Genomic DNA, 14,948 nt, shown 5'->3' with positions numbered 1-14,948 from the left:
AAGTTTATAAATTGCGGACGTCTATTCGTCACACGAATGAGCACTTTCTCTTTTTAATCGCGATGAAAGATTTATTACATTACTCGGTTAGATTTATAATTAACTTGTTGAGTTCGTACATAATGTATCTCTCTTTTTTAACAAAGATCTGTATTCACCGTTTCGCGTGCAACAACAAACATCAAGGGTATTGTTCGACGATGTATTTACAAATTTAAGAGTGTCAAAAGGGGATGTTGTTACAAGATGGCCAGGGATTTCTCGATCGACAGGTTAAAAGGAAGAATGCACGCAAGGTGGGGAGAATGCGTTGCGCAGAACGTCCTCTCCTCGAGAAAGAGAATCTGACTCGTGTGGATAGGTGCGAACGGCACGCGACCCGTCACACGCATATATTGTGCGTGAACTTGCTTCCATCTCCCTTTTCCTACTCCTTTCTTTCTCGCTCTTTGCTACACTTATTCTTTCTCTCGGTCATGCGTTTATGCGTGCGCGCGCGCGCGCGCACGATAGTGTCAGATACAGAGAATTGTGTAAAGAAAGAGGTGAACGTGAACGTGAGAGAAGAGGGAGTATTGGAAATGGGACGGGAACTGGATAACGGCGTGACAGCAGCCACCTAGCCATCTCAGTGACAGCGGCTCTTTGTAGATTGTTGCTAGTCTCTTGTCTCGCGTTGTTTTCTTCAACAATGTGATCTCGATTCATTCGAGGAGCTGTTAACAAAACGTACACGTATTATGAATGAGTCTTTATAGGAATTATCACGATACCTTGATATTTACATTCTCGAATCTTTCGATCAAGATCTTTTGTTTCGATGCTAACAAGATACATCTTTGATCTTACGGTTATCCAAATATTTTCTCGATTTGTCAACATCCTTTCAGGGGTATTATTTGTTTTCAAATTGAGCACGGTTATTAAAGGATTCGTCGTGCAAGTGATATAAACTCGTAGAGAAAAAACTAAATTACAATAGGGGGAAAGAAATCACGAAAATCTGTTGATAATCTCTAACCAAGTGTTACGTAACTACTGATTAACCAAAACGTTTCAAAGTGTTACAACGACACAGTAGTAATAAAGTTTGTTCACTTATGATTCATTTGGTTCGATTTTTGTTCGATTGACAGCTGACTCGTAATATCTTTTTCTTATTATTTCATATCGCGTGAAAATAGTCGTTGACTACAAGATTGCGGTATCTAACGAAACTGCGCACCGATCGTGTATATTTCTATGACCGAGTGGAAATAAAAATATCCACGAAGGGTGCATTGACCGATCTCTAACACAGGCCAATACATTAATCTGCTTAAAAACTTGTACGAAGTTTGAAACACGAATTACCGCATATTCGTTTTGCATTTCGATTATTATAAAACCGAACAAGCTATTTTCACGCAGCCTTTGAGTCATTGTTATCACCGTTGGTGTCTGCCATGATAACGAACGCAGTTTTCGTAATCTCGCCTGTCGATACGATATGATTCCATTCTATATTATTTGTTATAATTATTAGTTTTGATTCATTATTCATTTTATTACAAATCGTAATAAAAAATCAAAGATATAAGACAAATATTGAATTTCAATTGGTCATTAAAGAAAACTCAAGTATATATTGTTTCATATAAATCAATGAAAAATGTCTTGGTTATTTAATGCCAATTTATCGAGTACTTACGTACTCATGTAACAAAATAATTATAATGGGTTAAAGAAGCAAGGTCATGCCTTAAATTACGATAACTGCTATTGTTCATAATTCATGTCTCCCTTAATGTACGAAGACCATTTATCTCGCCGGTTACAATATTAACTAATTCATAATAGTAACAATAATTCTTAATAACATAATAATGGCAATGAACCGAAAGTATAAATCGTAAATGATTTTAATTTTAAATTGTAATCACTTCAAAACACTACGATATTATTGTAGTATCACGAAAATTACAGGAAAAGATAGAAATCGTAAGACTCTTTAACTCGACAATTACCACGAGTTAGAGTGGTTGGGTGATTATGATCAAACTGTTTTCAGCATCGTTCATTCCAAAAAGATAACTATACAACGGAGATAAACGTTTTAGCGATTTACAATTATACATATATCAACGACTCTAGTTCTGTTCCAATATCCGTCTTAACATGTTTCGAAAGTACATAGGTTCACATTCGTAACTTCGATATAATCGTACTTATCGAAACCAATATGATACAATTGTCTATAAAAAGCATGCGAACTTAAAATGATTATCTTATCCAAGTTAATTTTAACTAATGGTTTTTATAAATGGCAAACATACATGCACCTTATTTTGAAGGTAATAGAAGAATATGCCTCATTATATATATTTCGTTAGAATTCAATAGTTGCAATAATTATAAATCTTTTATTTTGTTCAAGCATGTATAAATGACATTTGGAAGGAAATTTCGTTTCTTATACTGTAAACGTTCTGCGCGAAGGACCTTAATTTCGAAGGGACACAAATTCACATTGTTTCGATTTATGAACTTTTGTATCATTTCATGATAATCTCTCATAGTAATGTTGTTATAAAACAGAAATTAATGTAAATAAATTTTTATCCCTTTAAAAAGTTTTGTTCCGGATTTTTGTATAAATTTCAATTGGTTTTCTTTTCCAATGTATAATTTGTAACAACATATTTACGATTTATTATACTTACAAAGAGGATGGGACAAATCAAGTACAAATGAGTGAAAGGACTTGTTTGAAAGGAACATTTTAATATGAACAAAAATTATTATTATCTTTTGGTATCATGATATCTAATAACAGAGTACCCAAAACCTTCACCTTACAAACTGTCCACTCGCTCTTCTGTAATAACAAAAAGTACAATTGAAGTAACAATACATAACACTTTTTACAAAATAATCTTATAACCAATATATGTAATAATTAACACAGAATGATGTAAAATTTGAATCATTTCGTTTAACAAAGGAAATGCAACAATATGCTTTGACATAAAGTAATATTTTCCATATAATATAAATGTTAAATATCTTGAAATTATACGATGTAAAATTTGTTATGTTTGATCAACTATTTGATCTTAACTTTAATCTGAGCAGTTTTTTTTTTTTTATATAATTCAGTGTAATAAATATATAAAAAATATTTGTTAATTTTATTATTCAAGATTAGAAAATGAATAGAATTGACAATGCAAATGCTTGCAAAGAACTCAGTCTCTTGTTATATGTTGATTGTATCAATGAACGAGATTCAGTGAATGATAGATATTGTAAAAAAGAAATGCATATTTCTCTTCGACGATATCGCTTGTTGAAATTTTAAAATTCATCAAAGTATCATTATAGATAAATAGGACATATTAATTACTTGAAATAATCATAAAATAGATTATAAATATTTCAGTTTAACAGGAATGATACAGAATCAATTTGACTTATCTAAACTGAAAATATTTCCATGTAGTTAAAATCATACGCGTATTAAAATTTGACAAACTACATGCAAATTTTCATATAAATTACAATAAAATGGTTCTTATTTTTTATAGTAACTCACAGATCGATGAAAACAGTTTTTTAACAATTAATAAATGTTAATAAATGTTACTCTCTTCAACACAGTTTAAAAATACGCATTTTGGAAGAAATCGAATCAATAACTTAGTTCAAATTGAAACGAACTATAAATATCAATTTATCACAAAAATCGTATGTAATTAAATTATTATTAAAATAGAAATAATTGCACAAAATAATTAAAACGCTTAAAGAATGATGGCATATTAAAGTTATGTAACGCATGTTTACAAGTAACCAAATAAATGCAAGCTCCGTTACCTTCTACAATTTTAAAAAAAATTTCGATAAATAACCACATAGTAATAAATGGAATTTAATCTTACTAACATTACAAATGTTAGCAATTATCAAGAAATCCCCATTTTTAAATAATAACAATTAACACGAGCATGTTAAAATTTTCAATAAGATCACAAAATATACCACCATTTTTAATCATGTAAACGAGACTAGTGTAAACGTTTATCTCTATAAACTTTCAAATTGAATTTCAATGTAACTTTGTATTAAAGAAGCATTTTCAGAATTAGTACTTTCATACTTTCATCCATATATTTATATAATGATTTCGGTAAGTATGATTTTTTGATGAAATTGCCCAAGGTATAAAACATAAGTATGAATTAGAGTTTTTATTTGTTTAATAGATTGTATTATTTGTTCTTTTCAAAAAGTATTTTTATGCCAAGAATTATTGTATGCTTTTATCACATACAGTAGTGCCCACTTAAGCGTCCGCGGTAATCCCCACCAATTTTTGGAAGCCAAGGCGCTTCGAACATCAAGCGTGTCAAGCGTAACTTGACGCCGGTCGTTATCGATACATTGTATACATATATGGTTTCGGGTGCCAGCTATTGTATCTCACTCGCACTTATCCTCTTTCCTTATCTCCGTTGAACTCTGAGAAGTAACCATGTCCACATAAATGATTGTAGCCGGTCCCGAGCGTGGTCACTGAAATGGACACTACCGTAAGTGTGCAGAGTGTCCTGCATTAATTTTAAATATAACACCATTCTATTAAAATTTATAGATATCGATACATATATTGTATGTATCCAACGTTATGTGGCAAAACTATGAATGACATTATAAACAAAGATCTTTAATAATGGAATATAGTTCAGAAGTTATGTCTTAAGCCTAGTGCCAGTTTTAAGGATCATTAAGAAATCTTTTGTACACATATAAAAACATTTTTACCATACAAATGCTCTTATTGTTTGGAAAATTACATATTTAAAAAAAGGCTTCGCATTTAATACCAGTTTTGAACATTTACATACTTCTAACTTGATCGAAAGATACCACTTTACTTTTTATTTTAATATCATTATTACGTAGCAAAATATCTAGTTGAATATCCAGAAATATTTCCATGAGCCATGATTTTAAAAGTTTCTTTAATAATGGTATGTGCGCAATATTCTTTTGAAATTGTTTGGCATTTGATATACAATCAAGTGGTCAATCATCCTTGGTTTTTGCATTAGCCGCTTGATGATCAGACTTTGTTTCACTTTCTGGTTGTTCAGATTTTGATTCAGTCTCTTGCTGACTACCTTCATCTTCTTCATCTGAATAACTGGTAGGTGCTTCACCAGGTTTCAGCAATTTTCCAACATAATCATACTTCTCTGGAATGAAAAATAATTTGTTTAATAATTTAGTAATTATTCTATGCTTTAGTGTCGATTACATTCAAAACTTATAACTGTAACTTTAAATCATGTAGATTACAATTCAATATGCATAGATCTATTTATTATATGTATAGAATAATGTTTATTGTAATATTTTATTTACCTTTAAATTGCTCCTCCCATTCTATCACAGAATTCATTTCTGTAGTGTTCAAGTCACTTAGGTCATCATACTCATCTTTTGGTACATCTATTGAAAATGTTGCTAAGCATCTACTAGCATCACGTCCACCAAATGCTGCGTATGGACCACCTGCAACAAAATTAATTAAAATTAATTTAAAATCCATAATAATGTAATAGTAAGCGCTAAAAGAACATGTAGTGACAAAACTGTAAGATTAAATTTGTAGCACGTAATAAGCGATAAATATAATCATAATTGACTAATTTATTTAAACACATTATCCACTTTGAAGCAGTTACACAGCATTTCTCACGATTATGTATTGCATACACGCGCAATAAACTGAACTTACACATTTACTAAATTAATTCTGACACGTAGAAACACAGCGGAAATATAGTTGAAATTCGGTAATTAAAATGTCAAATTTATCGACCTGCTGTTATATCACAACTTTTAAGAATTCATTATCACGATCTCGTGATTGCGAGTTTATTTTTGCATAATTGCCGGGTTTCAGATATGCGACGTTCGATGGAAGGCAGCGCGAAATAATTAAGAATGATATCGAATAGACCGAGGCAAGGAGAATGTAAGTAGTGGTAATTATGAAATAATCGTGCGTGCAATGAAGAAAATACGTCCGACGGTCGCGTAAAAAAAAAACGTCATAGGAAAAAGGTTGAAACCTTACCGGGTCCATAAAATCTGGCACCACGGGTACAATCGTAAACGCTACCATTGACAGCAATCAATATTCGTCCGTCTGGTTCTGTGCCGTTGTATTTTGTCAATTCTTGCACTGTAAAGTCACGTCGTAGTTTCGGCAATATCTTTATTTCTTCCATAGGTTTCTCCGCCCTTGTCTTACTTTTAACAATTTTGTAAACCAACAAGGCGATCACGGCTACTAGAATTAGATTTATCGGGCTCTTCACGATTTCCCCGACGAAACTTAAAATCAGTTGTTGGCTTTCTTGTCCGGTAGTAGTCGAGGTTGAACCCGGCAAGTCATTCTTTTCCGCCATTTTGACCAGCAGTTTTGCGAGCGTGTCAAGGGAATAAAATGTTTTCTGTTTACCGACGATCAGATCCGTTTGACGCGCGTTACCAAACGTTTAAAAAGAACCTCGAAACAATTTTTCAAAAGAATAAATTAAATTATTGAATTAACTTGTGTAAAACTTAAAACGCGTGCTACTGACTTACCGGCACTGATCGCACTACTCGCACTACTCGCATCGTACTGGCATCAGTGGCATCTGTATTGTAGATTTTATAACGATGGGATTATATAGGGTGCCTCAAAATCGGTGATAAAATCGAAAAGAGGTGATACTTATAAAAATAATTACTCAAAAACATAGATTAAAACTGTTCATTATATAATGCTTTGCCTTGACAACAGAAACAGTATTCGTAAACTCGACGTTTCGGTTCAATGAATTATGTTTGAAACGCATATATTTACAATACGTAGAGATAGTAATATTTTAACTAAATGCCAAATTATTTTCTTGTCAAAACTACTAAATATTTAGAACATTTAAATCTTTTCGCATTGTAGTTCTTATTTCTTATACATACAGTACATATCCTACCACTAACAAGAGAACTTCGACAATTCGAAAATTCCAAATTTTTTTAAACTGTGTAGGTTTGTTGAGAACCTTATGATTTTATTATCGGTCATAACTACACCTCCACGCGTAGATAGGTGTTTCTTTTTTTATCTGTATACTTTTAAAACTGTAGTAACGATAAACAAAAGGTTCAAATAAAAGCTCAATACTTTTTTATGCTCTCTAAGAAGATACTATTCACACAATATGAATTTTTGATTGAATTAAAAAGATTCCCTCTTGAGAACAATTATATCTACATGATATAATTGATAATGCATAAAATAACAGATGACGCATCGTTCGAAGTGCAATAGGGATGTGCAAGATGCACATACCGGTTAAAGTTATTTACAAACCATGTGGTTTGATAAGGTTAACACACCATCTTCGTTTATAATGAGGTTCCAACGAGATGAAATATTCTAATTAGTTTACGCGTCAAAATCGTCTCCTTTTAATATGTAGTATCTCTTTAGAAAGCAAAAAATCTATTAAATTTGTCTTCCAACCATTTTTGTGTATCTACTCTAGATCTAAAGATATGTATAGATAAATGAGGTATTATTTATCTCCGCATAAAGGGTGTTTTCACCCTGCAGGGACGATCTGTATGACCGACAATAAAAATAACTCAAAATTTCACTTTTGGAATTACGGGGTTGCTGATCTCTGTCCTTATAAGTTACCTACACTGGAGTGTGTTGTTTTGTATGTTTGATGCAATACTTTTCAAGTAAAAAATGTAATCTATAAACATTGATAACTCTGACATTCTTCGGTTACATCGTACGTGGAAGAAACGATAGTCGTATATATCTACGTATTAAACAAACTTTAATATTATTGTTGCTATTAAAATAAAATCTACAGTTACGTCATAAATACTCCTCAACGTTGATAATAGTGACGTATTTGATAATGAAAGATTGGTATGAATACAAATGATATGAAAATTGTTTGACACACGTTGTTAATTGTTTATCAATTAATTCAGTTTATTTTTTCGAACGAATGGTTCTCGATGGCTATAAACGTGAAACTATTACAGATTCCAATCTCGTACTAGCACGGATTGAATTTATTTTAACGAAATCAATATATTCGAATTAATGCGAATTAAACGATCACGAAAGAGTTTTGTTAATAAGTTACATTTTCAAAGAAATCTAGATGATTTGGTTAAATATCAAGTCGTAAAATTCAATGTGTCATTATATTGTTTCAATTTTTCAAAGTCATGCCGTGTTGTCATTCTTCCTGTACGTGTTGCGATCAGTTATGATGTGTATGTGCAAGAATTGATATGCGAGTTTTAAGTGAAGCGTACTACGTTAGGTGTCGCTTTTACTTCGCACTACATTTTCACGATATTTATGATTCGATTACCTTTCCGAAATTGTACGCATAAGAATTTTTACAAGTTATATAACGTGCAAATGTTCATATCTAGTAGACAAACGATTGCAATATAAAAAGAATGATAATAAAATATGTAAACCGTAAACTAATAACACGTTTCACGATACCAAGTTCAATGCAGATGCGACAGCGATGATAGAATTGAGCGAATCAATAATTACTTGAGACTAGTTTATTTAAGACAATACTACATATTATATTTCTATACGTGAGCATTGTCTGACTCGTGCACAGGTTTTCTCAGACACTCTATGACACTATATAATAAACTACTTGTACTTAATTGCATTGTACTCATATTGGACGGCACCGTTTCATAAGAATAATTCGATAATTATACCTTGCATTTGTAACGAAGTATGGTTATCCATATCATATAGAATATGTATAATACATTCTCGTAATTAAATGAAAATATCGGTTCAAATTTAAAATCGTATAAATAAAAATGATTAAGCTTTCCCTGATACTTTTTCATCTTGAAAATCAAGATAAGGATGAATGTTAAGAGTAGACGAAATTGTGTTCACGTCTACTTTTTCCGAACACATTGGACATGTTCCTTCGTACTCGACGATCCTGATATAATGAAGTATGATAAAAATTATATATTATTTAATAGCCTTATATTTAATATAAAATGACACACATATATTATATATATATATGTATATACCGTATAAATTCACTTCTTATGGCAGGAAAATCACATTGGGGACATGTTGTGAAATCATCTTCAACAATATGTCGTCCCTAAAAGTTATCCCATATTTAAAAATGAATACATTACATTTGATAATAAATATAGAAGTATTGATGAGAACTAACTGTAGCTATACAAAAAGGTATCGCATTTTTGCACTTATCGCAAGTGATCTCTGTTTCAAGCAGTTTACTTTTGCAATAAGGACACGGAGTTAAAGGTTCATCTTCAATTTCGTTATCTTTCGATTTCGGTGGTTTCCTCACAATTGCCTCGATCTTTTTACTGTACTTAGCATCAATTTGATTTCTGTATTCTGGACGCATTAACATAGCAGCAAAATTAAACGCTGCATTTTTTAATCCAGCTCTTTGACATTCTATTACAGTAGAAGTCAAAATTGGAACAATATCTAAAATAATATTTTTATTGCAATAAGTCCATACTACTTTTTCACGTTGTTGCAAACTACTTCATTTTTTTTTTTGGTTTACTAACGTGATGGAAATTTCGAAATATTGTTGGCTACTCTAATTAACATGCGAGCACCACGCAAATGATCATTTTTCTTTACATGAAGTCGTACAAGGATATACGAATGCAAAAGTCTTAAGTTATTTTGCATCTCTAATGGTATATTGATCTTATTTCTCTTTAATTCTTGATACATACTGAACAGAACATCGTGAGCATTTCTGTAATTCCCTGAAAATAATTTATTACACGATACACGCTGCTCTTGAAAACGATATGACAAATAAATACACCATAAAAACAAACCATTCGTTTGTTCCTCGTTTGCAATTATGATTGCTGTCTTTGCAGCTTCTCTATATTGTTTTCTGGCCATATAGAGTCGAAATAGATATTTTGGATCCTGTGAAAGTATAAATATGCAATAAAAAATTATTACCTCGTTATATATTGTTACAAGGTCGTAATGCTACCTTTGGTAATCCGTCTCCATCCAATAGGAAATCTATTAGTTGATTAGCTAGTTTGTCGTCTTTTGAGGAAGCGACTGTATCAATAGCTAATGTAAAAACCTCATTTTCGTCCGCCATTAATTGAGCAGCTTTCAATAAATGTCGTAATGCCTTTTGATATTCTTTAGCGTGAAAATAATATTTTCCCGCCAAAAGATTATTTTTTTGAGACTCAAAATGCATTGCGAGGCTTCTAAAGTCTTCCTTCCGTGCGTTGCTATCGTCAACTGTATTTATCAAAATTTCTCCATACAATTCCATTTTTCCGTGTTGATTGGCCAACTGAAAAGCTTCGTCGTGACACGTTGATAAGATTAAAAACTTGATCGCTGAATTATAATCGTTCATTTTTTGAAAATATTTTGCAACCATTTTGGCTCCTTCTATGCTTTTAGTTTGCTGTACCACTTCCACACTTCGCGCTATAAATATACAATTATATAGTACATACTCGAAACGTGATTGAACTAAATGTACTATATAAAATATTTTAACAATAATTAGATTACCAGGATTGTTCAAATACTCCAGATTAATTCTTATTATATTTTCATAATCTTTAGCCGTCTCGTATGCTTTAGCTGCCTCTTCGTATCTGCCTTCAGCTTCTTTGGCTTTTGCATATTGTATACTAATTTTGGAAGATGATACTTGTGGCAAAAGTTGCCCAACTTTCTGCCAATTCTTTAATTTAATGTACGCAGATGCTGCTTTGTCAAAGTATTCAGTTTTTTCATATAATAATGCAGCTTCGTTAAATTGCTGTAAAAGTATGTAAATCGTAAAATCATATGTGTAGATTGTGTATGTATGATTATACATACCTTCATTGATTCTAATATTTCTGCACATTCTTTTCGCAGCTGCCTCGAACTTTCGTTGTCCATTGCTAAGCTCACTCCTCTTCTACTATCACCGCATCTTATAGACATTCTTGCAATTCCGGCAATACACAGATTACGATGGTGTGGATTATGTACGGAGTTGTTAGACGAAGTATTATGATCTACCAATCCACGTTCATAGTTTGTTAAAGCTTTTGGATAATTACCCCTGAAGAAACAAAATCGAATCTTTCATATTTTTCAAACATACGCAATTTATACATTGTGCATAAAACTTTTACATAAATTCCAACTGCTGAGCATATTCTCTGGCGATGTAAGGAATTTCGTCGGCTTTCAGTTTCTGCGCTAAGTTCAGCGCTTGTTCCCATTGCATCAAGTCTCTTCTTAAGTACAGTGCTTGTACCGGTTCTGAAGATTGCAAAAAAAATTGTTCTGCTTGATTATAGTCGCCAAGTAAGATACATGCATGACCACACAATAGTGGTAGCTCATCTATATTTTCCATGTTTTTTAATGCCCAAACCATCGAGGCATCTTCTATATAACGATAGACGCGAATGGCTATAATAAAAAATAATTACTTGGGAATAAAATATTTATACAGTCTATACATTTTTTATAGCGTATAATAATAATCAATTCACCGAAATCAATGTTTAAGTTTACAATGGCACTTTCCCCTAACTTTAACCACGATTCTTTTTCATTAATTTTCTCACAAGTGTTCCATGCTTGTTGAAATCTGAAATACAATAAATATGCGTTTTATTTTCATCAAATTAATAGAAGACTCAAGTATTTACCTTCTACACAAAATCTGATTCTCCAAAACTTCTTTCTTTTTTGCAGATTCCACAATATTTCCAATATCTTCGTGCGACGATAATGTAATTTGAATAAATTTATTATTTATTGAGCTTAATGTTAATTCTCCGGAATACATTAATAACGGTAGTGTTTCGGACGGTAGTTTTGTTGTGTTTATCCTAACGACTTTTGTACCTGTTTGCAAACCATTTTTAACATATTTACCGTAATTATTTTATCTTCCATTTTTGACTCACCTTCGATAAAATATTTTACAAATATGTACGTAACAATAACATTTTTATTGTATACAGCAAATATATTACGTTCCAAAATATTCTGATCCCAGATTATACCCTGTATGCAATCCGGGCAATCGGGTATTTGTAACACAATTTCTTGCATAGGATTATATACATAAGCATCAGATTTATTATCTATAAAACATAATTGTGTCCCATTTGCATCTAAATAGATTTCGTTTATACCCGTATTGTGTATATGTTCTATAGACTGGTTGAAAACTTCGAGGCAAAAGTAGATTATGTGACCCATCTAAACATACCATAAATGTAGATTAGTCTGTTCACTATATGTTCAGACTTGTATACATTTTAAATAACTTACATCGCTGGCAAAGATAAGAAAATCTGTACTAAGGGCATGGCACGTTATTCTAAAATCCGAAGCATTTAAGTCTGGAAACATTTTTGTGTCTTTTCCATCTTTTGTTAAAGATTGATCGACTTTAATCTATAATAATAAACACGTAATAAAATTATTAATATATTTTGACATAAACTTCCGATTGTTTTTAATTTAATTTGCTACCATATGCAACTGCAATTTTCCATCAAATAAAACCGAGACATAGGTTTCATTCAATCGTATACTATCTATTGTTGCTAAATAATCTCGTTCGAAGTGTACAGTAGTATTATAAGGATTCTCAGATAAGTCCCAAAACAGTGCTCTATTATTTAAACCCACTGCCACATGCATAGGTCCCACTGCTAGTACAGATGGTTCTATTATAGTATTAATCATTACTGGTTCTGGTTTCACCTGGGAAGTAGTTTTAAATTTGTGTACACAGTTTCATGTAGTCTGTCTTTAATAGTAGTGCCCACTTAAGTGTCCGCGCTCGTTTAAGTGGGCAAAAGTACGGTCATTTAAGTGTACACTACTGTACCTTGTCTAACATATAAAGATGTACTGCAACTTCTGTTAAACTAGTAAGTAAAGCTATTTTATTTCCACAAACGCTAAATAATTTCGGAATTTGTATTAAATAGACAAAAACATTGCCACTATAAGTCACGGCTGCTATCATCGATCCATCCATCGACCATTCTATTTTACTAATTCCAGTTTCGCCGCTTATTGTAATTAATTGTTCAGTTTCTTCTAAATTTTGCAGACTATGTATCTTTATAGCAGTATCTCCGCACGTGGCAATTTTTCCTATGACCTGACTTATTGCTAAGTCAGTTAAAGAATCTTTATGATTCTTAACTTGAAATAGTTCTTGTCCAACTTCTTTAATATGTGTAGATATTGCAGTGAAATGTCCAGTTTCAAAACCAACTAATATATAACCGTCGCCGTACCTAAATTTCCGTAGAAATTTTAATTATTGATAAATACAATAATTATTTTACTTTAAATTCATTTGTATAATATACCTTACCATTTGTAAGCTATAATGGGACCATAACGTTTTTGAAAAGCTAGTTCAATAGGATTCTCTGGATCCAAAATATTATACAGGAACAATGTGGTTTTACTAATAATTAGAGATACCTATTAGGTAGCATAAAATTAATATTTTAAATACATAAGCGCGATAACAGTATGTTTGATAATAGTTAAAAAAACGAGTCATACTGTATTTTCACCCCCGATCCTGTGATCCATCTTCATTTCATTAAACTGAATTTCAGATGGATCACCTTGTAGCGATATTTCGCGTCGAGTATCGCCGTCGCTAGTACTAATAGTTAAAACCTTGTCTTCGCTTGCCAAAGCAAGAAGACCCTCGTAAGACCAAGCACCGCAAGTTATACGTTTTTTATGCTTTCCCAAAATTGGTATTCTTCTGTTTATTAATAAAAAAATCAATATATTCTCGTGCATCATAATATGTAAAGATATCCTATGCTAATTACTAAAGAAGTACAATATCATACTTAGCATTTATATGATCGTAAAGTACCAAATTTCCTTTCTGTGTTCCAACAGCTAACAAGCAATTTCTCTTTGCCCACATGATACATGTCAAGCCATCTCTTACACCAGCATCTATTTGTGATTTTTTTCCGGTTGTTGCATCCCATAACGTGATGGTAAAGGAATTTTGTGATATGATAGCCAATAAATCGCCGTCGGAATCCCATCCAAAACCGGTACACAAACCAGAAATCTGAATGCGTTCTTGTAAATCTCCTTGTCTATCAAAAATAGCGACTGAAGAATCATAACCGGTTGTTGCTAAATGAGTACTATTGCCAGGACGCCAAGTAATAAACACAGTACCAGTACCATGAGGTTGATATAACTGATAAAGAACCTACATTAAAAAATTTGACAGTTTAGTACATATTTCAAACATGAAAATTCCTCTGTTATACATTTTATAAAAACGTAAATACGTAAAGTATTTCCAATAAGAAGTATGTCAACGCATAACCTACCTTTTCAGTTGACATCTTTTAAAATAATGGTATTTTAAGAGTAATAGAAAAGGCTAATCGCCTAACTTGATCTACAAATGTTGCAATGACGCATCGTCAAAGTATCGATTCATAAGGCGGTATTTTTTACGTACAATATTATATTCATCTAATCTGCCATGTTGTTTACATTTAGGTAGCCTATCCGATCAATTTCAAATTGTTTGATGCTTTGTTGTCATGGGTTAGGGTCTGGATTCGTGATAGATCGCGCCACATGTTGATATTCTTTTATTTATTAAGGTATATTAAGGTACTTAATAAATAATAATCTGTTTATTGGATAGGTAAATCATTATAAAGTATTGTAAAGGAGAAGGGTAGACGGACTTTGTAACTGTTCCCTCATGCGATACGAATGAGTTTCACCAACTGTACAATTATGAAACATGAGATTC

At 31.9% G+C, this 14,948-nt stretch overlaps 2 protein-coding genes across 3 annotated transcripts; both read right to left on the bottom strand.

Annotated features, from left to right (window-relative positions):
• Nucleotides 1-4,792: 4,792 nt before the first annotated feature.
• On the bottom strand, nucleotides 4,793-6,762 carry LOC122397815 (membrane-associated progesterone receptor component 1-like). The gene is made up of 4 exons (XM_043397241.1): nucleotides 6,640-6,762; nucleotides 6,125-6,559; nucleotides 5,407-5,556; nucleotides 4,793-5,237 (listed from the first exon to the last, which is right to left on the bottom strand). Exons 2-4 carry the CDS (start codon nucleotides 6,456-6,458, stop codon nucleotides 5,068-5,070), a joined length of 654 nt encoding a protein of 217 aa, XP_043253176.1. The 5' UTR covers nucleotides 6,459-6,559; nucleotides 6,640-6,762; the 3' UTR covers nucleotides 4,793-5,067.
• A 1,942-nt stretch (nucleotides 6,763-8,704) lies between these two features.
• LOC122397811 (WD repeat-containing protein 19) lies at nucleotides 8,705-14,703 on the bottom strand. Of its 2 annotated transcripts, XM_043397237.1 has the most exons (19): nucleotides 14,512-14,702; nucleotides 14,008-14,387; nucleotides 13,706-13,916; nucleotides 13,509-13,621; nucleotides 13,011-13,428; nucleotides 12,650-12,883; nucleotides 12,446-12,571; nucleotides 12,076-12,373; nucleotides 11,815-12,013; nucleotides 11,656-11,753; nucleotides 11,290-11,572; nucleotides 10,988-11,216; nucleotides 10,673-10,925; nucleotides 10,125-10,585; nucleotides 9,958-10,054; nucleotides 9,676-9,882; nucleotides 9,303-9,589; nucleotides 9,151-9,227; nucleotides 8,705-9,053 (listed from the first exon to the last, which is right to left on the bottom strand). In XM_043397237.1, the coding sequence occupies exons 1-19, from the start codon at nucleotides 14,524-14,526 to the stop codon at nucleotides 8,927-8,929; spliced, it is 4,113 nt and encodes a 1,370-aa protein (XP_043253172.1). In that variant the 5' UTR covers nucleotides 14,527-14,702; the 3' UTR covers nucleotides 8,705-8,926. The 2 variants fall into 2 exon arrangements, with proteins under 2 accessions (XP_043253172.1, XP_043253171.1); XM_043397236.1 differs by having other exon boundaries at nucleotides 9,676-10,054; nucleotides 14,512-14,703.
• Between the last annotated feature and the right edge of the window lie 245 nt (nucleotides 14,704-14,948).

The sequence above is a fragment of the Colletes gigas genome, unplaced genomic scaffold (genome assembly GCF_013123115.1).
Source record: "Colletes gigas isolate AHSC1104 unplaced genomic scaffold, ASM1312311v1 Colletes_gigas_Sc00010, whole genome shotgun sequence".
NCBI lineage: Eukaryota > Metazoa > Arthropoda > Insecta > Hymenoptera > Colletidae > Colletes > Colletes gigas.
The sequence above is the reverse complement of the archived record's forward strand: the minus strand, read 5'-3'. Positions and strand labels throughout refer to the sequence as shown.

What these genes read in the sequence shown, in the direction of transcription:
- LOC122397815 (XM_043397241.1), bottom strand. Translation starts at nt 6,458, where the DNA reads ATGGCGGAAAAGAATGACTTGCCGGGTTCAACCTCGACTACTACCGGA. An exon ending in TGCCAGATTTTATGGACCCG is followed by an intron (nt 5,557 to 6,124) that starts GTAAGGTTTCAA and finishes ATTTTGTTGCAG; the next exon opens with GTGGTCCATACGCAGCATTT. An exon ending in ATGGGAGGAGCAATTTAAAG is followed by an intron (nt 5,238 to 5,406) that starts GTAAATAAAATA and finishes TTTTCATTCCAG; the next exon opens with AGAAGTATGATTATGTTGGA.
- LOC122397811 (XM_043397236.1), bottom strand. An exon ending in GGATCGGGGGTGAAAATACA is followed by an intron (nt 13,622 to 13,705) that starts GTATGACTCGTT and finishes GCTACCTAATAG; the next exon opens with GTATCTCTAATTATTAGTAA. An exon ending in TACCTTTTTGTATAGCTACA is followed by an intron (nt 9,228 to 9,302) that starts GTTAGTTCTCAT and finishes GATAACTTTTAG; the next exon opens with GGACGACATATTGTTGAAGA.